Source organism: Salmo salar, chromosome 14 (assembly GCF_965601325.2).
Source record: "Salmo salar chromosome 14, fSalSal1, whole genome shotgun sequence".
NCBI lineage: Eukaryota > Metazoa > Chordata > Actinopteri > Salmoniformes > Salmonidae > Salmo > Salmo salar.
Genome location: NC_138304.1, coordinates 9,403,914 through 9,429,667, shown reverse-complemented (window position 1 = coordinate 9,429,667; position 25,754 = coordinate 9,403,914). Strand labels below are relative to the sequence as shown.

At 42.5% G+C, this 25,754-nt stretch overlaps 1 protein-coding gene across 2 annotated transcripts in view; it reads left to right on the top strand.

Moving 5' to 3' along the window:
* Positions 1 to 1,194: 1,194 nt before the first annotated feature.
* Positions 1,195 to 25,754, top strand: part of LOC106568709 (fibroblast growth factor 12) — a 47,335-nt gene continuing 22,775 nt past the window's right edge. Inside the window, exons 1-3 of one of the 2 annotated variants that reach the window (XM_082960718.1) lie at positions 1,195 to 2,638; positions 8,540 to 8,650; positions 23,599 to 23,702. In XM_082960718.1, the coding sequence (XP_082816844.1) occupies positions 2,386 to 2,638; positions 8,540 to 8,650; positions 23,599 to 23,702 (468 nt within the window). In that variant the 5' untranslated portion in view covers positions 1,195 to 2,385. Of the gene's footprint in view, positions 2,639 to 5,778; positions 8,651 to 23,598; positions 23,703 to 25,754 lie in introns of those variants that run through there. The other variant, XM_014139284.3, reaches the window with a different exon arrangement.

Below are 25,754 nucleotides of genomic sequence, written 5' to 3'. Positions count from 1 at the left end.
TTTATATTTTCTGGTAGAAATTAAATATCAGTTTCCACATATGCGCTTGGACCACCCCACCTAACAATATGCATGAACACTTTGGCACTAACTCACACGGCAAACACACACACACACACAAACCCCTTTCACCGCCCCAGACTTATAAGCTATGGATCCCAAGTGGCCCCTAGGTTGACAATTTTGTCTCTTACTTTGAAACTTACTTGAGAAGACAGGGGGTAGAGTCAAGACAAGGAGCGAGGGAGTAGCTTCCTCAATCATTGATTCCGTTTTCAGAGAAGATATGTCAAACCCAGACAAAGTTTCCCCCTGAATGTTTCATGCCAACTCTCTGTGGCAGGGAGGCAAGAGGTTTTCCATGTACTGTACGACTCACGTCATTCTCCCTCCCACCCTCTATGCCACTGTCGTGTGTGTGCTCCTACATGTGGACACACACGTCATATAGGACACGGCACCAGAAAAAAAGAACACACACATATACAAACAAACACACACACACCGCCGTTCATCAGTTAATGCAACAGAGGTCAGGAGTTGGCACTTTCATTGAGAGGGCCTGCCACTGCCAGAACACTTTAACACCGGCAGACTTGATATAACACTTGTTATAACGGGTCGTGACACCCTTGTAATGTAATGACACTGTAATAACGCATGGAACAGAAAATATTACTTTCACCAAATTAAAATTCACATAAAGTCACTGTATTTCATGTGATCCATGTGTGTGTGTATATGTCTGTACTTTCTTTCTGTTGTGTTGTCGCTGCCTTATGTGCTTTATTTCTACCAGTATGTGCATTGCATTGTGCGCTGGGATTCGTATAGATTGATGTTGCATAAACTCTTTAGCCATCACGTGTCCATTGACACTTCGAAACTAATGTGAGACCCAATTAAATATGGAGTACTTGAATACAAAACAATACAATATAAAACTGCTGTTTGCGAAATGAACTCATAAACCAATGGAATTTGAATGGTATAGTGTGAAAACCATTGGGCCAAGTTGTCTCTGTAGCACTAGATGATATGACATTCTTCACTGCTCCATTTCAAACTGAAGAAAGACTCTAGTCCCATTGTCCCATGAAAAAATGTGGTGCCGACGTGCGTCTCAAATTCGTGGACAGTTTGGGGTTGGCCGGGTGTAGGGACGACCACAGCACACCGTTATTTTGGAGATCCGCGCTGACCCTCTCTCTCTTACGCATACACGTACTCTCTCTCTCTCTCTCTCTAACAGGCACGTGTACAGACACACACTCTCTCCCTTGCTCCGCTGCCCCTCCTGCCTCTCGCTCTCTCCGTGCTCCTCTCATTTTTTTCTGTGCCCCAGAGAATTCCTCATCCAAACCTCAATCACGTATGATTGCGTAGAGTGAGAGAGAGATCGAAAGGTGAGCCCATTCACGCTTGCCTGTCGGCGAGAGCACACGCCACACATCCACACGGAACGCATTGGAAATACTCCTTTTGGCTACACCAATGGTTTTGTAGGCAATAAGAAAAAAAGGCGTTTTGGGAAATCTTTATAGCCTACCTACGGACAAATAATAACAACAAAACGCATATTTGTTTTCTCACATCGTAAAAGCCCAATCACCATGTTGCTGCTGCATTCTCGCAGACCATTATCTTTCCCCGACTGTGCTCGCTGGGTCTGCTACTGGTAGAGCGGCTGGCGCGCTGGCACAAATGCCCGTAGTCCTCGGGAGCAAGTGGGGCAGCCAAATAGACAGTCGCCTAGCTCTCGTCGCCTCTCCATTCGGCGTTGTATTTGGCTTAATACGTTGAAAAGTTATGAGGCGTTGCATTAACGCAGCTGTTGACGAAATTGTTTACAGTGAAGTTTAAGGTGTCTCGAATGCATTATGGTGCTGGATATTTTGCCACTTACCGACTTTCCGTGCAAATGAGGATTGCACAGAGGGAGACGGTCGATCTTGTCAGACTTGGCGCCATTCAACTGGAATACCTGGGACTCAATTGTGTGCACGCACGCTCCGACAACACACAAACTTATTTACCACTGTTGTAACATTTTTTTTTTAATAGCCTACATTTTGTAGCCATGATTTTATCCGTGCGTAAATTGGCGGCATATGTTTTATGAGTCAATGGCATGTGACGCTTTCCCTGCAAGGAATTTGTGACTGTAGGCTGGTATTGTTCCCCAGGATGCAGTATGAAGCCCGATGATGCGCGGGACTTGGTGGAATTTCTAAAGGGGATCGGAATGACATTTGAGTAAACCCCCGTGGACCGTAAATTCGATTTTCTCCACCCGGTTCTTTTTTGCACCAAACAGTCGCACACAACTCGACATCTGTCCAACGATTCTGGGCTCGGTTTCGGTTCGGCTCGCCCGCGAGGGAGATGGCCGCAATCGCCAGCTCCTTGATCCGACAGAAACGCCAGGCGAGGGAGTCAAACAGTGACCGGGTCTCCACTACTAAACGGCGCCCCAGCCCCAGCAAAGACCCACGTTCCATATGCGAGCGGCATTTCTTGGGGGTCTTCAGCAAAGTCCGTTTCTGCAGTGGCAAGAAAAGACCAGCCGCTCGGCGGCGACCAGGTCAGTGCTGTAGTTTTGTGTGCAGCGGTTCCCCCTGTCCCTCGACCGAGCCGAGCTAAGGCATTACCGCAGTCGAAGGCTCTAGCTAGCCTATCTAAAAGGCTGCAGGTAGATTTATCCGCGGTGCCTGAGAATGCGATGCGAAAATTCCACCTGTTCCATAGCTCACATAGCTCTGTCGAGAACCACCGCAAGACACAACAGTTTACCCACATCCTACCGTATCAGCCTCAATGTAAAACTATGTATATGTTGTGACGTTACCAATATGTATGTTATATTGCTGTGGTCAGAATGATCGTTTATCTTGGCACCATTATTGCCATCCTATCATATAGTCAAATGCTGTGCATTTCTATTAGAAGGCAAGGCAAATATTGGTTTACATATATTAACATATATTTTTAATCCGGATTTTTTTTTACATCTCCCTTGCCAAGTAGAATAATTCTACCTTAAAGATATCAATAATGAATGCAAATTGAGACTTAGTGAAGATAAGTTGCACCGCAGTGCACCAAGGCTCTTTTGAGATTAAATGTTTAATGGTAAATGTTTATTGCAGTGGGGATGTTTATTGCAGTTTAGTGAGGTAGCTATAGTGATTAAGAGGCTACCCAGCCGTATTGATGGACACAGGCTCCGTTCCTACTATGCTAAGGGATCATTCTTCCCATCCTCCTGGTGCACAGATAAAGAGGAACGGGCAAATCATTCCTCTCCTTATCTAACCAAAGGCTGTCATGTGATGTACAGCAGGTGCACCATCCCCACAGTCAGACAGGGAGACAGACAGACAGGCCAAAACCACAGACAGACAGACAGACAGACAGACAGACAGGCAGGCAGGCAGGCAGGCAGGCAGGCAGACCAGAACCAAATACAGACTGACAGACAGAACAAAACCACAGACAGAAGAGAAACGCAGACGGACAGACAGACCAGAATCACAGACAAACCAAAATCACAGACAGAGAGACCAGAACCATAGACAAACTGACCGACCAAAACCACAGACAGACCAAAACCACAGACAGACGGACCAGAATCACAGACAGAACAGGACCGTAGACAGACAGACAGAACAGGACCACAGACAGACAGAACAGGACTATAGACCGTTAGACAGAACAGGACCATAGAGCGACAGACAGACAGAACAGGACCACAGACAGACAGAACAGGACTATAGACCGTTAGACCGAACTGGACCATAGACAGACAGACAGACATAACAGGACCATAGACAGACAGACCGAACTGGACCATAGACAGACAGACAGACAGACAGCACATGTCCTTTACCTCATATCCCTATACTGCTATAATGATTTGAGCATTTTGACAAACAGCCAATGCTGGAGGAATTTGTCTGTTAAAAGAATCTTGTTTTTCCTTTTATCCCCCGTAAGATGCACCCTCCAAACCTCCACAGGTGTCCCGTAAGGGCGGCAGGCTAGGTCAGTAGCTCAGCCTCCATCCGTGTGTGCTGTGTTTTTTTCCCGTCTCACCCCCCGCCCCATCTCGCGCCCATGTCGATACCCCTGTTGCGAGGGAGGGGAGGTGGGTGGGTGATAGCTTATAACACCTGTCTGGTGCCGGTGACCCCTCTGCTGATTTTGTTTGACACTATGCTTTCAATTTTTCTTTTTGTATTTGTCTTTATTCCTTGTAACGCTCTCTTCCAGTTAGTCTCTTTGTCCTTGGCTACTCTCTCCCTCCTCTCGTTTTTTTTTGTCTCAGTCTTTCAGTTCGTATGTGTCCGATCAGTTTTTATTCTCTCTCTTCGTTTTCCTCCTCTAGTGTGTCTTTGTTTGTGTTTAACATGTATGTCACATGTGGAGTATTGCTGTGTGACGGTCTGTTTATTTGTGTGCATCGACCTGCTGTGTTTTCCCTGTCTAACTTGTCGACGATAGTAGTTGAGGTGATCATTCACCATTTCATGGTCATAACGCCATTTGTCAACATACCCAAATGTCCCTGTGTATGTCTCTGCATCGGTACACGTAAAGTTGTGCAATTTTGAATGGTTCCAGTCAGCATTCATACACACAGGCACATTCTCCCATACTAGGCATATCCCAAGTGCAAAAACAGGTCATTTGCTCCTTCACTGTCCACCCGTCTCTCTCAAACTCATACTTAAACACTCCCTCGCTCTCTATTTCTTTCTCCTCTCACACATACCAGCATACTTCACTTGCACGTAAACGCACCCACCCACCCACACACACACACACACACACACACACACACACACACACACACACACACACACACACACACACAACACAACGCACAACACGCACGTTCATTCTGTTTCCCGCCCCTCTGAATGGAGCTGACGTGCTCTGCTGTCAGTGATTACTTAGCCCTTTATTTACAGAAGTGCAGTTATCACATGTGATTTAGTGAGGTCCCCCCCAGCTAGCCCCCACTCTCTCTGCCCTACCCATGATGGATGATGCCGGGCCTGTCCCAGAGATTGATGGCTCCACCCCCCCCCCAAGGGAAGTGAGTTGTAGGTTGATGGACAGAATAGTGTACAGCTGAGGCGACATGAACCTCCACTGCTGCGAGGTCAGCTTGCAGGCCAACCCTGGGCTCAACTACAGTATGGATCGAATGCCACTAATCTGCTCCAGGACCAGCTCTGGAGGCCTACAGATCCACTGTGGACACTAGCCATGATTCTGATGCTACACCATCAGCCCTATCTGAACCCATCCACATGTTCACGCTACACCTCTAAAGATCTGATCTTGATCAATGAATGGTTTGTTTAATTTAAAGACCAAGAAAATTCAATTGAATAATGAACTTGCATCCAAACACAATTTTGTTTGTTTAGCTCAGGCAAAGTGAAGGATTCATTTTTTCCAGATTGCGACTTTCCATTTACTCTCAGTTTGATGATGGTTATTTTAAACTTTCACAGATTATACGATGGTTGATCCAGTTGGATCAGAACTGTCTTAACTTCAACCGTGCTTCAAATTAACCTTTGCATGACTCCATAAGCAGCATCACTTCCACAATATACAGAGCCTTCGAAACGTATTCAGCCCCCTTGACTTTTTCCACATTTAGTCACAGCCTTATTCTAAAATCGATTAAATTGTTTTTTCCCCCTCATCATTCTACACACAATAGCCAATAATGACAAAGCAAATACAGGCTTTTAGAAATGTATGCTAATTTATAATAAAAAAAAGGATAAAAAGGAAATAAAAAGGATATAGCACATTTACATAAGTATTCAGACTCAGTACTTTGTTGAATCACCTTTGGCAGCGATTACAACCTTGAGTCTTCTCTACAAGCTTGGCACACCTGTATATAGAGAGTTTCTTCCATTCTTCTCTGCAGATCCTCTCAAGCGCTGTCAGGTTTGATGGACAGCTATTTTCAGGTCTCTCCAGAGATGTTCGATCAGGTTCAAGTCCTGACTCTGGCTGGCCCACTCAAGGATTTTCAGAGACTTGTCCCGAAGCCACTTCTGCATTGTCTTGGCTTTGTGCTTAGGGTCGTTGTCCCGTTGGAAGATGAACCTTCGCCCCAGTCTGAGGTCCTGAGTGCTCTGGAGCAGGTTTTCATCAAGGACCTCTGTATTTTGCTCTGTTCATCTTTGCCTTGATCCTGTCCCTGCCAGTCTCCCAGTCCCTGCCACTGAAAAACATCCCCACAGCATGATGCTGCCACCACCATGCTTCACCGTAGGGATGGTGCCAGGTTTCCTCCAGATGTAACGCTTGGCATTCACGTCAAATAGTTCAATCTTGTTTTCATTAGACCAGAGAACATTGTTTCTCATGGTCTTAGAGTCTTTAGGTGCCATTGGCAAACTCCAAGCGGGCTGTCATGTGCCTTTTACTGAGGAGTGGCTTCCGTCTGGTCACTCTACCATAAAGGCCTGATTGGTGGAGTGCTGCAGAGATGGTTGTCCTTCTGGAAGTTTCCCCATTTCCACAAAGGAACTCTAGAGCTCTGTCAGAGTGACCATTGGGTTCTTGGTCACCTCCCTGACCAAGGCCCTTCTCCCCCGATTTCTCAGTTTGGCCAGGGGGGCAGCTCTGGGAAGAGTCTTGGTGGTTCCAAACTTCTTCCATTTAAGAATGATGGAGGCCACTCTGTTCTTGGGGACCTTCGATGCTGCAGACATTTTTTTGGTAGCCTTCCCCAGATCTGTGCCTCGACACAATCCCGTCTCGGCGCTCTAGGGACAATTCCTTCAACCTCATGGCTTGGTTTTTGCACGGACATGCACTGTCAACTGTGAGACCTTATATAGACAGGTGTGTGCCTTTCCAAATCATGTCCAATCAATTGAATTTACCACAGGTGGACTCCAATCAAGTTGTAGAATCATCTCAAGGATGAACAGTGGAAACAGGATGCACCTGAGCTCCATTTCGTGTATCATAGCAATGGGTCTGAATACTTGTGTAAATAAGTATATATTTTTTATAAATTAACAAACATTTTTCAAAGTCTGTTTTATCTTTGTCATTATGGGGTATTGTGTGTAGATTGCTGAAGATTTTTATTTATTTAATCAATTTTAGACTAAGGCTGTAACGTAACAAAATGTGGAAAAAGTCAACGGGTCTGAGTACTTTCCGAAGGCACTGTAGGTGCTCCTTTCATTCCTCTGCTGTTCAATCCAAATCTAACACGTGCTTTCATAAAGGCCAAATATTGAACGACCAAAAATCCCAAATGCAAGATAGTTTTTTCTCAGAATCTATTTTCACTGCTAAGTGCTACTGGTGATGAGCTCCATCGAAATGAAACTATCCACACAATCAAAATAACGGCATGTGAATCATTCCTGAGAGTTCGCAGATTATTGTTTCTCACAACTTGATCTTCTAGCACCCCCACCTCTTTCCCAACGATAAACAGTCTCATTCACACATCCATTTTTTTTCTTGCCTTGGGAGAGAAGACTCCCATAGCCTTGGGCTAAAACTCCGTATCCACCTGCTCCCTCACAAGTGTTGATTGCTGCAACCTGAGCCCAGCGCTAGCTCGGCTCTCCTCCAAATATCATCAGCACCACCAAGTTGGAAGGTAACTCAGAGTTATTTATAGATGGTATAACATTTTGGGCCGACTCTCCTCAGGATATAACCATAGCCTTTGATTGGGGGATCAGTTGTGATGTTGAAAGCCCTAAAAGGCACAATCAACATACACTTGTGGATTTTTGTTACTCAAACCCACATTATGAAGTCCCGGCTCACCAACGTTACCAGGCCCATCTAGGAGCAAACAGTTACTTAGGGCAGAATACCAGTTTGAGATGATTGTTGCTCAACTGTTGTTTTTGGACAAATATCAGTTCATTATTTACGCAAAAGTTCAGTTAAGCACATAAAAGGTTAAAAGGTAAGGAACGGTGACAATCTGAATATTCCCACAAGGCAATCATCTGATAAAAATTGTGAAGAACAGGCAAATCTCAACCCTCAAAACCCCAAAACTTAGGCCAGTTGCTGTTGCACCATAATATACTGTATTACATGTCAGATGATATCATTACCTTCAAGAACCACTCATTAACATCACCAGTCTACAAGAGTGCAGTAGATTTACATCATTTTTACAGATGCATCCGGATTCGAAGGGTCAGTTTGTCAGATAGATGTTAGGAGATACCTTAGCTAGCAATTTGGCAGTAAAACAAGGTAACAGTTAAGATGCATAGGTTACTGTCGTGACTACGAGGCCCACCCATTGATTCTCTTGAATTTTCTTGTTCTACGCCAAGTCAATTCTAACCCCTGACCCCAATCTGGCACCCAGGCTTTTTACCGTTAACCACATCCCCAACATCTGTTTTACTAGTTTGTCAATGTGAGCAGTAGTGGCGAGGTGTGAAGTGATAGGGGTGTGGTCTGATGTGCCCCTGGGGGGTGGGGCGTGGTGGGGGTCTGTCCTTTGTTTCAGAGCCGCAGCTGAAAGGCATCGTGACACGATTGTTCAGCCAGCAGGGCTTCTACCTGCAGATGCAGCCGGACGGCTCTATCGATGGCAGCAAGGACGAGAACAGCGACTACAGTGAGTAATTGGGTTCGGCACTACGACTCCCAGCATGCCGCATGGTGACCACTGGTCACTGGCCCAATTCCAGTTTCTTAAAAGTGTGTCCTTCCTTTCTTGACAGAATACTGGCTAGACATGATTTGACAGGTGAACGCAAGGGCTCCACCACATAGCTTTCACCTGTCTAGTCATTTCTAATCAGTGATTACTTTAAGGAAGGAAGGAAGGATGCACTTTTAAAGACTCTGAACTGGGATACTCACGTTACCCCATTTAGTATGACTTCCTTTATGGTATTGTATGATCAAAGCATGACAGACTTGCTAAGCTAGCCAATTTGGCCTGCTATTTAGTATTACTGTGAAACAAAATGTGTGTGCAGATGTGTGTGCAGTTTTGTTATAGTTAAGTGCCACCATCTACTGCCAAGATATATAACTATGTAAAATACACCAGCTGCGAACAATCAGTTGGGTCGAACTTTTAAACAATGTCATGCAGATTAGCAATTTGCATATATCATTTTTTGCCTCTTGTGACAGTTTTAGACAATATTACACATCAGTGTAATATTGAGAAATAAACAGCCTAGAGTTTGTGTCAAACCCATTATAATTTTGATTGAAAAGAAAAACTATTTGGATTAAAATTTGCATGTCCAACTGAGAACACTTAAATCTGTTTTTTATATCAAATGGAAGCACCTCCCGGCGCCTAGCAAAACATCCCTTGTGTGCCACTGTGTGGATGTAACACATCCCTTGTGTGCCACTGTGTGGATGTAACACATCCCTTGTGTGCCACTGTGTGGATGTAACACATCCCTTGTGTGCCACTGTGTGGATGTAAGTGCCACATTAACCAGGTTTCCATTCAACCTTTTTATGCAAGTCAAACACTTTGGATAAAGAATGTCAAAACGCCTGATGGAAACAAAAAATGTGTCAGTAAACGTTCCAATTGTCGACAAAACAAAATATGCTAGACAAGGTTAGGATCTTTTTGCCGGTAAAATGAATTATGCGAGAAATGTCGGTAGAAATGCTTTTATGGACAAATATTTATATAATAAGCATATATATCGAAGTAAACTTGGATTCACGCGGTGACGTGTGGTCCTCCCACTACAACTTGTCAGGAAAGCATGCAGTTTATTAGGCTACAGATTAAATAAGTTATAGTTATAATGAACTTCACAGGGTGGGGAAAGTGCAAGGTGGTGAGCTTGATGCTCCTTTCCAATAAATATCGAGGGTCTTATTCTGGTCACATCATCATCGATGTTTAGCTGCCGTTTGACAAATTCAAATAGTTTTGCTCTTTTGTCCATAATTATCTCATAATGTAGGCTATACCCACACTGTATCTGTGAGCTGTTGGCTAGAGCACAAGTGCCAATACCAGAGTGGGCACATGCTATATAACTCAACATTTGTGGTGAGAAAACCATCAGTGGAGTTGAAAATGCGATGAAAACCCATTTAACTTGCATTTTTTATTCAATGCATGGGAATTTAACCGCAAAATGTATTTATGTGCATTACATCATCACGCACAGCCTTTTATCCGCAACAAGTCAAATTCATGGTAAACCCATCTGGTGGGAAATTGCGCATATTGTTTTAATGCAAATTTTAGAATATTCGCATGAAAATCTGTCGCCAATTGGATGGAAACATAGTTAGTGTTTTGATTTATTCAGGTCTAAAGCCTGTGATTATCACAACTGCACTTTCGCTGTGGATGTTCATGGCGGGGAATAAATCCAATCGAAGGAACTTCATTCTCAGGAGAAATCTGGTCCAAAGGATCATTCCACGAGTCATTTCCCTCCACTTTTACAGTGGTCGCTCTCTCCAAATCAGTTTGCCATGCACCGAAGCAGTAATCTTTACAGTGTCTCCCTAGGAACCTTGTCACAGTGAAGAAACAGCTTTCCCTAAAGGAGTCACCCTGGAGGAAAGTGTCTCAGGGGGTAACAGTCTCTGCATTGTGAACAATCCCTCAGGAATAGGGTAAGCCCCAGGATCAGTATTTATGTCGGACGAACAACAGCTTCCTAGGGGCCAGTGGCGCTACTCAAGGATTACTTTGCCCTCTAGGAACCGTAGTTGAGAGAATGCCAAGAGTGTGCAAAGCTGTCATAAAGGCAAAGGGTGGCTACTTTGAAGAATCTAAAATATATTTGTTTAACAGTTTTTTGGTTACTACATGATTCCATATGTGTTATTTCATAGTTTTGATGTCTTCACTGTTATTCCACAATTTAGAAAATAGTAAAAATAAAGAAAAACCCTTGAATGAGTAGGTGTGTCCAAACTTTTGACTGGTACTCTCTCTCTATATATATATATATACATATATATATATATATATATATATACACTACCTTCAAAAGTTTGGGGTCACTTAAAAATGTCCATGTTTTTGAAAGAAAAGCTCATTTTTTTTGTCCATTTAAAATACAATCAAATTGATCAGAAATACAGTGTAGACATGGTTAATGTTGTAAATGACTAATTTAGCTGGAAACGGCTACATTTTTTATGGAATATCTACATAGGCGTACAGAGGTCCATTATCAGCAACCATTACTCCTGTGTTCCAATGTCACGTTGTGTTAGCTAATCCAAGTTTATAATTTTAAAAGGCTACTTGATCATTAGAAAACCCTTTTTCAATTATCTTAGCACAGCTGAAAACTGTTGTTCTGATTAAAGAAGCAATAAAACTGGCCTTCATTAGACTAGTTGAGTATCTGGAGCATCAGCATTTGTGGGTTCGATTACAGGCTCAAAATGGCCAGAAACAAATAACTTTCTTCTGAAACTCGTCAGTCTATTCTTGTTCTGAGAAATGAAGGCTATTCCATGCAAGAAATTGCCAAGAAACTGAAGATCTCGTACAACATTGTGTACTACTCCCTTCACAGAACAGCGCAAACTGGATCTAACCAGAATAGAAAGAGGAGTGGGAGGCCCTGGTGCACAACTGAGCAAGAGGACAAGTACATTAGAGTGTCTAGTTTGAGAAACAGACGCCTCACAAGTCCTCAACTGGCAGCTCCATTAAATAGCACCTGCAAAACACCAGTCCCAACGTCAACAGTAAAGAGGCGACTCAGGGATGCTGGCATCAATTTTATGTTATTTTAATGGACAAAAAAATGTGCTTATGTTTCGAAAACAGGGACATTTCTAAGTGACCCCAAACTTTAGAACGGTAGTGTATATAACAATTTTATCAATTGTGTAATTGCGTGAGATGATAGCATTTTGCAAACCATCTCCCCCCATCGCCCCAAGATGAATGGTTCTGACCACAAAAGTTATTCTTCACTACACGCTCCACTGCTTTGATTGGTGTAACATTAGCTAGAAAAAAGTGTCTATCCAGATATTGAAAAGGCACATGCAAAAGAACATTCAAGGAACTTGTAGGACAAGAAGTGTGACTTTATTTCCTCTCTGGAGCAGGGCTCTGCTGAAAGGAGTGATAACTGGAGTGGTGTTAAGTGTTGAGGAGTTCGCAGTGTCTGTGACACCCGCCGTTTGGTGCGACGCAGACCCAGTGGAGAGTGTGGTGAAACAGAGAAGACACTATCTGTACTACTGAGTTCAGATAAAGTTAAGTTAGGATGGGTCAGTTATCCCGTGAGAGCTTTTGTCTCGAATCCATGACGTTGTTTTACGTGTCAAGCTTATAGTCATGTGGCAGCAGTGTGTATGAGGGAGTTTCCTAGATGTGAGAAAAGTTGTGTGTGTAAACTGTAGGGGTTCCCATGGTGCTGGAGATCAGAGGTGTCTGGTGAGAGAAAGGCAGGTTGAGGATTCCAGGATCAGAGTAGTACAGAAGGTGTCGTATGATGAGGCAGTGAAGAGAGTAGTAGAGAAAGATGGGTCCAGGGTGAGGGATCTTAAGAGGCTACCTGTGAGTAGACCGAGGCCAATAGAGAGTGATAGGAATAATGTGCTTCAGTAAGGTTGTTTTTTTGGCATTCATGGCCACGGTTGTCAATTGTACCGCAGGACTGGAACGTAAATCACAGAGGATAGATGTTGTGGTGGAAGCTTTAGAGAAGTACTTGGGTGTACGCAGTGGCGATTTTAGCAGATAAATCTTGGTGGGGCAAAAAAAAAATTGTGGGATGCATGCCAGCATAGCCACTACACAACACAACACTAAACAATACATTAATTGCACTATAACGGTGACAAACGGTTAGGGCCTACATAAAGCTGTCCCAACAGCAGAGTCCCAACAGCTGTCCCAACACCTTACCACTGCTACACCTAGCGGAGCCTTGTCTGGCAGCGAAACAGTTCATTCATCCTTATTTACTGCCTTTAAAAAAATATAGCTGATATGGCTAACTTGCTTAAACAAATGTGGTTTCTACTGACAATTGAGATGTACAAACTATGGCATAAGGGGACCACAAGCGGATAAGAGGCAAACCGTAATTTTGATTAAGACATTAATAAGCGAGTGATGACGGACGTAGTCAATATAACTATTTGTTCAGCACTTTTGAAATGTACAGGGACAGAATTCAGAACATGGGCTGTTCTTCCAGTGTACTCCCTGTACACCAATCAGAACCATAGGATAAATAAAAGGGGGCATATAAGCAGACAATGAAAGCTCATTTTCGATGATTACATTTCTCTAAAACAGGTTATAGGCTACATGTGCACCACCAACTTAGAACAGTAGGCGAAATTAAGAGGTGAAAATAGACCAAATTATTAGAGTGAACCAGTTTGGGTCTTTGCGTGTCAAAAAAGATACACTTCAAATAACACTGATTCCTTCCAAACCACTCTTTGTTGAATATGCGATTTCCAATTTGTTGTGTAATGTTTATGTCCGATGGCCGATGATCACCGATACATTTTATCTATTATTTCTCGTCATTATTTCTCTTCATTTGACAAGGATTAAAAAGGATTTGCCAGTAGATTGTCGACTTGATTCATGATGATGACTGCTAGCTAAGATTTTGAAAGTAAGATGTTGACATGATCAGCTACTGTACATATAACGTGATTTGATGTAATTTTATCTGTGGCCAATGACCTTGAGCCTTCTTGGCTTCTTGGCTCAAGGGCTCTTCTAATGTAACTCTATGGCAGGACCCAAAGGGTATAAATGTTCAATGTCTACCCTTACTAAGGACTTAGACTTGAGAGCCAGTTTCATAGTGCTTGATGGTTTTTGCGACTGCACTTAAAGAAACTTTCATAGTTCTTGAAACTTTCCGTATTGACTGACCTTCATGTCTTAAAGTAATGATGGACTCTTTGCTTATTTGAGCTGTTCTTGCCATAATATGGACTTGGTCTTTTACCAAATAGAGCTATCTTCTGTTTTCCACCACTACCATGGTAGTGATGGAACTGAACTGATTGGCTCAAACGCATTAAGGAAAGAAATTCCACAAATGAACTTTTAACAAGGCACACCTGTTAATTTAAATGCATTCCAGGTGACTACCTCATGAAGCTGGTTGAGAGAATGCCAAGAGTGTGCAAAGCTGTCATCAAGGCAAAGGGTGGCTATTTGAAGAATCTCAAATATGTTTTGATTTGTTTAACACTTTTTTGGTTACTACATGATTCCATATGTGTTATTTCATAGTTTTGATGTCTTCACTATTATTCTACAATGTAGAAAATAGTACAAATAAAGAAAAACACTTGCATCTCGAGTGGCACTGTGGTTTTAGGCACTGCATCGCAGTGCTATCTGTGCCACTAGAGATCCTAGTTCGAATCCAGGCTCTGTCGCAGCCGGCCGTGACTGGGAGACCCATGGGGCGGTGCACAATTGGCCCAATGACGTCCGGGTTACAGGCTGACTACGCCGTGCGCTCGCGTTGCAAAATAAATGTAGAAATCTATATTATTCAATTATTACACTGCTCGCGCGCGTCAACGAGCGTCTGAGTTGCCAAGGGCTAAAATAGAAGTCAGTTCTATTTGTGACACAGATCGCGCTGTAAGTCCTGCCTCTCCCATCTCCTCATTGGTTTATAGAAGCAGGTACCCACGTGCCATCTCCTCATTGGTTATACCCACGTAGGTGACTGAAAGACGGTGGTGGTAATGCACCTAATTTCTGAAAGTTGCCAATCGCAATATAGAGTCCAGAGAAGATAAAGCCTGGAAGGAGGAGAGATGACTAGAAATTATTCGGTTGACCATTTTATGTGTGGATTAATTGTCAGAGTAGAGGACCTTGTGCATTTCAGGTAAAATAACAACTCAATGTTTATATCCCAGGACAAATTAGCTAGCAACAGCAAGCTAGCTAAATAGGACAAATTAGCTAGCAAATGCAAGCTAGCTAGCTAAATTGCCATAAATGTTTAATGCTTTTCGACCTGTCCCCAAATTAATGTAATTGTTTCAGAGTTTGTTTTGATATTTTAACCTGCGTGTTGTGATCGCGTTTGGTGAGGGGGGACAAAATACATTTATGCATGATGGTGCACAATGGCGCATGCGTGTAGCCGGTTTGGGTTCCGTGTTAGGGGAGGGTTTGGCCGGCAGGGATGTTCTTGTCCCCTCGCGCACTATCGACTCCTTTGGCTGGCCAGGAGCAATGCACGTTGACGCGGTCGCCAGGTGTACGGTGTTTCCTCCGACACATTGGTGCGGCTGGCTTCCGGGTTAAGTGGGCATTGTGTAAAGAAGCAGTGCGGCTTGGCTGGGTTGTGTTTTGGAGGACGCACGGCTCTCGACCTTCCTCTCTCCCGAGTCCGTACGGAACTTGCAGCGATGGGACAAGACTGTAACAACCAATTGGATACCACGAAATTGGGGAGAAAACGGGGTACATTTTTTAAAATAATAATAGAAAGAAATAGAAAAACCCTTGAATGAGTAGGTGTTCTAAAACTTTTGACTGGTAGTGTATATATTTTATTTTTTATTTTATTTGCCCTACCTGCCCTGAATGATGGGTCACCACAGGGTGTACGAGGTTTTACTGCAGAAAATATGTTTTGAACGACAGTGTCCCGTCCTCCCAGGCTGCTGGCCTGGAGTAGGATCAGATAGGGCCAAAGTAGTGGAATAGTGGTGAGTTTTCAATGGGTGCAGGGTTAGTTGGTAATTTTGCACAAAGTGTAATGAATTCATATTTAAGCAATAAGGCCCGTGGAGGTGTGGTATATTGGCAATATAGCACGGCTAAGTGCTGTTCTTACGCACGACGCAACACGGACGTGGACACAGCCCTTAGCCATGGTATATTGGCCATACAGTATATCACAAACCCCCGAGGTGTCTTATTGCTATTATAAACTGGTTACCAACGTAATTAGAGCAGTAAACGTAAATGTTTTTTCATACCCGTGGTATACGGTCTGATATACCACAGCCAATCAACATTTAGTGCTCAAACCACCCCGTTTATAATACAGAATAGTAGGCTGATACACAGCCAATATAGTAGGTGGCAGTCTGCACCTATAACATCTGTTTGCAGATTGCCATAATACCAAAGAAGAAGAAGGAACTTACAGTTAGTTATGTGTCATTTCTGGCGTGCATGATCATGAGCAAAGTCATTGTAGCCTATCATTTGTAAGAACCATGAGTCATGAGCACGGGCTGACTTGGCTTTGCTTTACCGCAGCTGTACCGCAGCTGTACCGCGGTCCATTACAATGTAGAAAAACGCATATCAGCTATCTTTCCATATTACCAGCGCTTCATTTTATTATTTATAACTATTTCTATGCTGGATTCGTAGCCGTAATGAAGATGACAAAACTTTGGAGAAAACAATAGATGGCGAAGTCAAAGATAGGACAGTGGTTGCCATCTGTGGCAATGTTTTCCCTAAATCAATGCTTATGACAAATCCAGCTCCAGAACCATCCATAGAGCCAGCTGGCTAATCTTTTGAATACGGTGTAGTACATTTTTTTATATCCAACAACAGATAACATTAGCTAGCTACATAAGGTTAGCAAAATAGCTAGTTAGCTATCTAGATAAGGTTAGCATGCTAGCTAGCCCTATTAGTTGATGTTCATCAACTCCACTGGTAAATTACCACACCTAATTCTTGAATGTGTATAAGTAGCCTTCATCATTCTTCGGAGGTGGAACCTAAACATGCATTTCATCTCTAGGACAGGAAATTATGTTGAAATAGTGGCGACAACTTCCTCTGGGGGGTCCTTTAAATGAGTTATTGGGAACGGAACTGTTGCATTGTTCTAGGAGTGATGCTGCACTGAAAAGGGTTTTCTGTGAATTTGACAGCAAGTTATAGGCAGCTCAGTGGCATGTAACATTGTGTTTCATATTACAGTACACCTACTGTAATATAAATACAGTATCAAAGCAAGTACTGTGTAATGACACACAGTACAATACCATAGAATTGACTGTATTTAATGGTAAAAATAATCAGAATGAATGAATTAATTAATGAAATTCATTGAGAGGAGGGGTTTGCATTTCACTGTAGTTTACTGTAATTACGGGATTGGTGCAAGCAGGTTAGCTGCTACACTGTAAAACAGTAACTTGTTTTTACAGTAATTTACTGGCAGACAGTTACCTGTAAGTTACGGGCCGTAAATTCCAAATAAACTTTGGTTAAACAGTACATTCTTTGGAATTTATGGTACCACCCTGTATTTTTTTTTGTATTAACCAACAGGTTATTGGCTGCCAGTAAGATACCGTGAAAACAACAGTATTTTTTTTACAGTGTAGGTAAAATGTTTACAGATTCCAGCATAGGGCGGCAGGTAGCCTTACGGTTAGAGAGGTGAGCCAGCAGCCGGAGGGTTGCCAGTTCGAATCCCTACAATCAGGATTGAGCGCCCAGATAAGTAGATCAGCATCAAACTACTTCAGTTTGGAAAGTTTGCCCCAAAAATCTTTTGGGAAGTGAGTTGTATCAAATCCTAGATTCCGTTGCTTGCCGTGGTGTCCTTGAGCAAGGTACCTAACCCCCCACAACAACAGCTCCCTGTGTGCCCACACCTCTTCAAAACATACATATATATGCGTGTCTATTTTTAAGCAGAAGTTAAATTTCAGTTGGACCTTGTGTGTAATTGACCAATAAAGTGATCTTAATGAATATTTTGTGTTTTATATCACTTACACTTCTAGAGGCCTTAACAAAAGCTTCCAAACTGGCAGCAACTACAGGGCAAAACAGACAAAAAGGCCATGACAAAATGCTCAACCATTTGAGACTTGCTGCCACTCCAATGTGTCCCCTATATATTTTACAATTGATGGGGCTCTAAAACCACATAAGAATAAATACCTCTTACAAGGCAAAGTTTATCCAGGTCATCTACAAGACCCTGCTAGGTAAAGTCCCCCCTTATCTCCGCTCACTGGTCACCATAGCAGCACCCACCTGTAGCACGCGCTCCAGCAGGTATATCTCTCTGGTCACCCCTAAAGCCAACTCCTCCTTTGGTCGTCTCTCCTTCCAGTTCTCTGCTGCCAATGACTGGAACGAACTACAAAAATCTCTGAAACTGGAAACACTTATCTCCCTCACTAGCTTTAAGCACCAGCTGTCAGAGCAGCTCACAGATCACTGCACCTGTACATAGCCCATCTATAATTTAGCCCAAACTACTACCTCTTCCCCTACTGTATTTATTTATTTTATTTATTTTGCTCCTTTGCACCATATTATTTATATTTTATCTCTGAACTTTCTTCAAACTACAAATCTACCATTCCAGTGTTTTTCTTGCTATACTTTATTTACTTTGCCACCATGGCATTTTTTTGCCTTTACCTCCCTTATCTCACATCATTTGCTCACATTGTATATAATCTTAATTTTTTTTCTACTGCATCATTGATTGTATGTTGTTTTACTCCATGTGTAACTCTGTGTTTTTGTATGTTGTCGAACTGCTTTGCTTTATCTTGGCCAGGTCGCAATTGTAAATGAGAACTTGTTCTCAACTTGCCTACCTGGTTAAATAAAGGTGAAATAAATAAATAAATACAATTTGGAATTTAGTAACATACTGTCCCTTTTTTTTTTTACAGTAACTTACAGGTCACTTGCTTCCAGTATTTTTTTTTTGTGTACCATTCGAAATACAGCAATTCTTTCCCCACCCACAGCATTATCCCACAATGCACCATCATTTACAGTATGCTGCAGTAAAACATTTCTGAGTATTTTACTGTTGATAATACCCCAAATTACCGTATAAATGACCGTTTTCCATTACAGTGTGGTTTGGGTCAGTGGTATCTGGGAACTCTTCTCAATACCCAGTAATGCTGGCCCAGGGATGGAGGAGTGCAGTAAACTGCAGTAAATAATTCAGTAAATAGAACTAAAAATACCTCCTTCTCCATTTGTACCAAATTAATAATTCCCTCTGCGAGAAGCTTCATGCTCAGAGACAGACTGAAGACGACACAGAGAGGAAAGGAGAGAAAAACCTGGCCTAGCTGGCTCATGATGTCTTAATGCTATCATTTCTGTTTAAGAAGTTATTGCATAACCAGATTGCAACCAACTGCACTGTTGTTCATCTGAAGTGCTTTTACTGATTGGAATGATTGAAAATTGCACTTTGGTTCATTCAACCTTCTATTCAATTTTTCTGAAATCAAATTATGATTTTGTCAGATCAATGGGATTTTTTTTTTATTGAATGAACACTTCTAAGTTGCTTTCAACACCTTGCGCATGTGCGTCGAATATAGGTGGGGGCAATGTAGTGGCGGCAGCCTATCAGAGGAGTTGGAGGCATGGCTAATTTGGAGTGTGGCTTTCAGGTTGTTATTTTATACTAAAGAGCCTGATAAGGTTTCTGTGTTAAGGTAGCCTTTGCTTGGTTATGACATTGATGGCAAAGAGCCTGATAAGGTTTCTGTGTTAAGGTAGCCTTTGCTTGGTTATGACATTGATGGCAAAGAGCCTGATAAGGTTTCTGTGTTAAGGTAGCCTTTGCTTGGTTATGACATTGATGGCAAAGAGCCTGATAAGGTTTCTGTGTTAAGGTAGCCTTTGCTTGGTTATGACATTGATGGCAAAGAGCCTGATAAGGTTTCTGTGTTAAGGTAGCCTTTGCTTGGTTATGACATTGATGGCAAAGAGCCTGATAAGGTTTCTGTGTTAAGGTAGCCTTTGCTTGGTTATGACATTGATGGCAAAGAGCCTGATAAGGTTTCTGTGTTAAGGTAGCCTTTGCTTGGTTATGACATTGATGGCAAAGAGCCTGATAAGGTTTCTGTGTTAAGGTAGCCTTTGCTTGGTTATGACATTGATGGCAAAGAGCCTGATAAGGTTTCTGTGTTAAGGTAGCCTTTGCTTGGTTATGACATTGATGGCAAAGAGCCTGATAAGGTTTCTGTGTTAAGGTAGCCTTTGCTTGGTTATGACATTGATGGCAAAGAGCCTGATAAGGTTTCTGTGTTAAGGTAGCCTTTGCTTGGTTATGACATTGATGGCAAAGAGCCTGATAAGGTTTCTGTGTTAAGGTAGCCTTTGCTTGGTTATGACATTGATGGCAAAGAGCCTGATAAGGTTTCTGTGTTAAGGTAGCCTTTGCTTGGTTATGACATTGATGGCAAAGAGCCTGATAAGGTTTCTGTGTTAAGGTAGCCTTTGCTTGGTTATGACATTGATGGCAAAGAGCCTGATAAGGTTTCTGTGTTAAGGTAGCCTTTGCTTGGTTATGACATTGATGGCAAAGAGCCTGATAAGGTTTCTGTGTTAAGGTAGCCTTTGCTTGGTTATGACATTGATGGCAAAGAGCCTGATAAGGTTTCTGTGTTAAGGTAGCCTTTGCTTGGTTATGACATTGATGGCAAAGAGCCTGATAAGGTTTCTGTGTTAAGGTAGCCTTTGCTTGGTTATGACATTGATGGCAAAGAGCCTGATAAGGTTTCTGTGTTAAGGTAGCCTTTGCTTGGTTATGACATTGATGGCAAAGAGCCTGATAAGGTTTCTGTGTTAAGGTAGCCTTTGCTTGGTTATGACATTGATGGCAAAGAGCCTGATAAGGTTTCTGTGTTAAGGTAGCCTTTGCTTGGTTATGACATTGATGGCAAAGAGCCTGATAAGGTTTCTGTGTTAAGGTAGCCTTTGCTTGGTTATGACATTGATGGCAAAGAGCCTGATAAGGTTTCTGTGTTAAGGTAGCCTTTGCTTGGTTATGACATTGATGGCAAAGAGCCTGATAAGGTTTCTGTGTTAAGGTAGCCTTTGCTTGGTTATGACATTGATGGCAAAGAGCCTGATAAGGTTTCTGTGTTAAGGTAGCCTTTGCTTGGTTATGACATTGATGGCAAAGAGCCTGATAAGGTTTCTGTGTTAAGGTAGCCTTTGCTTGGTTATGACATTGTACTTGCTAAATGTGAAGGTCTTCTGTAAATAATATTCTATTTTATTATTAAAAATGTTCAAGTTGTTGAATAAACTTAGTTTACAGGGAATGTATTTCATTCCAAAGTAAAAACAAGATGGTTAGTATTTACATTAAACATTAGTCTGTATTTGTTATTTATTAGGTTTAACCAAAGGGGAAAAGTTGAACTTGAAATATAGGTTTGTTAATAATCAAATATAACAGTTGACATTGAATCATATAATTGGTTTCAACAAATGTAGTGTCTTTCAATTGGGAAAGACAAACTCATTTACTCGTAACCAATTGAGGGATTTTTGGATGGGTCATTTTTTACCTTGTGGTCTCTTTCAAAACCAGGTAAAGATGCATTTTTGCCATGATGAAATCAAATTATTCAAATTGTCATGGTAAAGACGTCATATTTTGGTTGTTATCTGGTTAGATATCCAGATTACAACCAGATAAAAACTGCTTGCTAAAAACCTTTCCCTAGACAACCACTATACAACGTGACCATGATGTCTGTTTTTCCCATTGGGGGAAGGATAGAACATTTTGGAATACAGTAAGAGAGAGCTGGAGAACTGTTGAGCAATAGTTACTAATAGGCATGTAGGGAAGGGAGGGAGGGTTGAGAGATGAGAGATCGAGAGGGAGAGAAATGGAAAGTGAATGCTTGGCATTCAGGACCTATGGATCTGTGTGATGGATTATTAGAATAATAGATTACCTCCACCCTTGAACTGCTCGACCTCCTGACCTCTGCTACATTATGTGATGCCGAGATGGCAGGAATAATTTACTTTCAGGAGTCGGTTTGGTTGTACTTTTGGGATCAGCGGAAAAAACTCTAACTGCATACTAGGTGTGATGGTGAAACCAAATAGACATTTCAATTACATTTATTTGGCCTCTAATTTTCCTCCAATAAAGAATGGTCCATGCTTATTCTTTAGGCAGCAAGCCGAAGGCAAATCTGACAAGGATAAACTGTTGATTTCAGAGAACAGGAGGAATTCATGCACAAATACAAAACATTCTGTTTAATTATCCAAAATTAGGCATTTCGTTTCTAAATGTCATGATATTTGTTGGTGGGTTGATAAAGCTGGTTTAGGGTACAGGAGACTGCAGTTACAGTACTGAGTGGGCGTCTAATTGGTTATATGATTGACTGGTAGGTTAGTACACAATTGCAAGAGAGTGCTGGAAACCACCATTAAATTCATTAACATCTGTGTTCAATTTTGAGTCAGCAACCCGACACTAATTTCATTGCGTATTCGGTTGATCGCTCCTCTATAAGTACCTGCACAAATTGAGGCTCATGAAGACATCGCTGGTTATGGAAGACCAACTCTATATACAGTGCTAGTTCTTCGCCTGCTCTATCATCTCCATGGCTAATGCTCTTGTTTAGCATTAGCTGTTAGTGTAGCTGAGAGAGCCTTCTCTATCTGTCCCAGTAAGCCCCCCACTTCCTCCCACCAAATTTCACCCAAAGGATGTCTCTTAGGATTATAGGAACTGCCCTTCCCATTTGCACAGCCCAGCACTTTCTAAACTGTCCCGGAGTTTTATTATCTACCGAGCCCATATTAGAGCATCAAACAGGCTTACCTTCCCTTTTGGATTCGCCTTGGTCGATTACAGCTCCTTCAGAGGGCTGACATTCCTAGGAGTTGGTGTTCTTGAGTCACTTTGACACATTTGTCTGCCCTTTTGATGAATGAATATTTCAGGAAATCTTTTTACACTCGCATATGGCAGATTAGGCCAGCTTTAGCTGTTGTCTGTCAGCTTGGTTTGGTCGTCAAAGCAACAGAGGCCTCCGTCAGAAAGTGCAACCGAGTGATGGATGAATGAAAGAGAGAGCAAGGAAATGGAAAAGAAAGGAAACTATGAGATGCTGGACAACCCCGCCACATTGGGCCCAGAGTACAGTAGCTGAAAGATCCAACAAAGCCTTTTCAGTGTAAGTGTATCTCCTGCCTGGAGATCCTCAGGGGACAATTTATACTATAGCTAGGCGAAAGCGGCATGTCGATTTTTATTGAGTGAAATTGAATCTGCTGGGCGGACAGACGTGTGTTGGCACCTCTCTAATCCCTGTGAGCTTTATCTGAGCTTTATCTGATTCCGTCACCACTTAACAATCTTCTTAGTGCTCGTGCTGTATCCCTAACCACTCGACATGGAAATCCACCACTAGAGGAAGTCCACTTTAGGAATGAGTCCACCTGAGAGAGGGATGTCCACGTTTTGTCATATATTTGCTCTCAGGGAACACTTCAAAAGGAGTGCCCACTTCAGAGGGAATTCTGCCTCAGAAGGAAAATACATGCTGTATAACTGCAATGTCAGCCACTGTTCAAAAACCCCACTTTAAGAGGTGTCATACAGGAACATCAGTTAGGTCACACTGGTGTCAGAAGTGGGATACATCTCCTGGGTAATTCAGTTATAACTGCGCACAGCAGGCCGTTCACAGGAAAAAGTTAAATACTAAAAGTGCAAGGTCAAAAGGTCTCAGCTGAGTAATATCTGTCTTTTCTCTCTCTCGCTCTCTCTCTCAATCTCTCTCTCTCAGCCCTGTTTAATCTAATTCCTGTGGGTCTGAGGGTGGTGGCCATCCAAGGGGTGAAGGCCGGCCTCTACATTGGAATGAACGGAGAAGGATTCCTCTACAGCTCAGTAAGAGCCACCGCCTCTCACAGGCGTGTGTATGTGTGTTTGTGAATGTTTGTTTATGAGTCCATGCGTGTCTTTTTGTGGGTGTATGAATACATGCTAATGTTGTGCAGTGTGCATGCGTATGTTTTTGTATTTGTTGTTCTTGTTTTGTTTTGTAAAATGTTTTCCTTCATTGTACCACATTGGTACACATTGGCCACATTCATTCTACATTCATACATATTTCAGTTTCTGTATTTTTGTGTGGAGCTGTGTAAAACACTTGTTTTATTGTGCAATAATTGCTACCTTGTTCAATTTTTCTTTCTAGTACCGTGCATGCACTTAATGCAAAAACGGGTTTCACTTTAAGAAAAAATACAAACTGCCCCTAAAATCAAACTTCTCCTTTTGACAACTGCCTATGTGGCATCGATATGTGTCAGAAACATTTATTCTTGTGTCAAATGTATTTATTTAAAAAATGTTTTTATTATTATAATTTTTTCTCACCAATTTTGTGATATCCAATTGGTAAAGTCTTGTCCCATCGCTGCAACTCCCGTACGGACTCGGGAGAGGCGAAGGTCGAGAGCCATGCGTCCTCTGAAACACGACCCAACCAAGCTGCACTGCTTCTTGACACACTGCTCTCTTAACCCGGAAGCCTGCCGCACCAATGTGTCGGAGGAAACACCGTCCAACTGGCGACCGTGTCAGCGTGCATGCTGATGTGCAGCGTGCATGCCTGGCTCGCCACAGGAGTCGCTAGAGTGCGATGGGACAAGGAAATCCTGGCCGGTCAAACCCTCCCCTAACCCAGACAATGCTGGGCCAATTGTGCGCTGCCTCATGGGTCTCCTGGTCGCGGCCAGATCTGTAGTGACGCATCTAGTACTGCGATGCAGTGCCTTAGACCGCTGCGCTACTCAGGAAGCCCTCTTGTCTCAAAATTGACTACAAAGTGTAAATAGGATAGATTTGGTCATGAAGTCAGTCTCGTCCAAAACAGAGTTTGTAAGTGAGTTCGTCACGACTTACTGGAGGGTTGGGTATGGGCTACTTACAGTTGAAGTTGAAAGTTTACATACACCTTAGCCAAATACATTTAAACTCAGCTTTTCACAATTCCTAACATTTAATCTGAGTAAAAATTCCCGTCTTAGGTCAGTTAGGATCACCACTTTATTTTAAGAATGTGAAATGTCAGAATAATAGTAGAGAGAATTATTTATTTCTGATTTTATTTCTTTCATCACATTCCCACTCAATTAGTATTTGGTAGCTTTGCCTTTAAATTGTGTAACTTGGGTCAAACGTTTTGGGTAGCCTTCCACAAGCTTCCCACAATAAGTTCGGTGAATTTTGGCCCATTCCTCCTGACAGAGCTGGTGTAACTGAGTCAGGTTTGTAGGCATCCTTGCTCGCACACGCTTTTTCAGTTCTTCCCACAGATTTTCTATGGGATTGAGGTTAGGACTTTGTGATGGCCACTCCAACACCTTGACTTTGTTGTCCTTAAGCCATTTTGACACAACTTTAGAAGTATGCTTGGGGTCATTGTCCATTTGGAAGACCCATTTGCGACCAAGCTTTAACTTCCTGACTGATGTCTTGAGATGTTGCTTCAATATATCCACATAATTCCCCCCCCCCACCCCCCCTCATTATGCCATCTATTTTGGGAAGAGCACCAGTCCCTCCTGCAGCAAATCACCCCCACAACATGATGCTGCCACCCCCGTGCTTCACGGTTGGGATGGTGTTCTTCGGCTTGCAAGCCTCCCCCTTTTTCCTCCAAACATAATGATGGTCATTATGGCCAAACAGTTCTATTTTTGTTTCATCAGACCAGAGGACATTTCTCCAAAAAGTACGATCTTTGTCCCCATGTGCAGTTGCAAACCGTAGTCTGGCTTTTTTTTATGGCGGTTTTGGAGCAGTGTCATCTTCCTTGCTGAGCGGCCTTTCAGGTTATGTCAATATAGGACTCATTTTACTGTGGATATAGATACTTTTGTACCTGTTTCCTCCAGCACAAGGTCCTTTGCTGTTGATCTGGGATTGATTTGC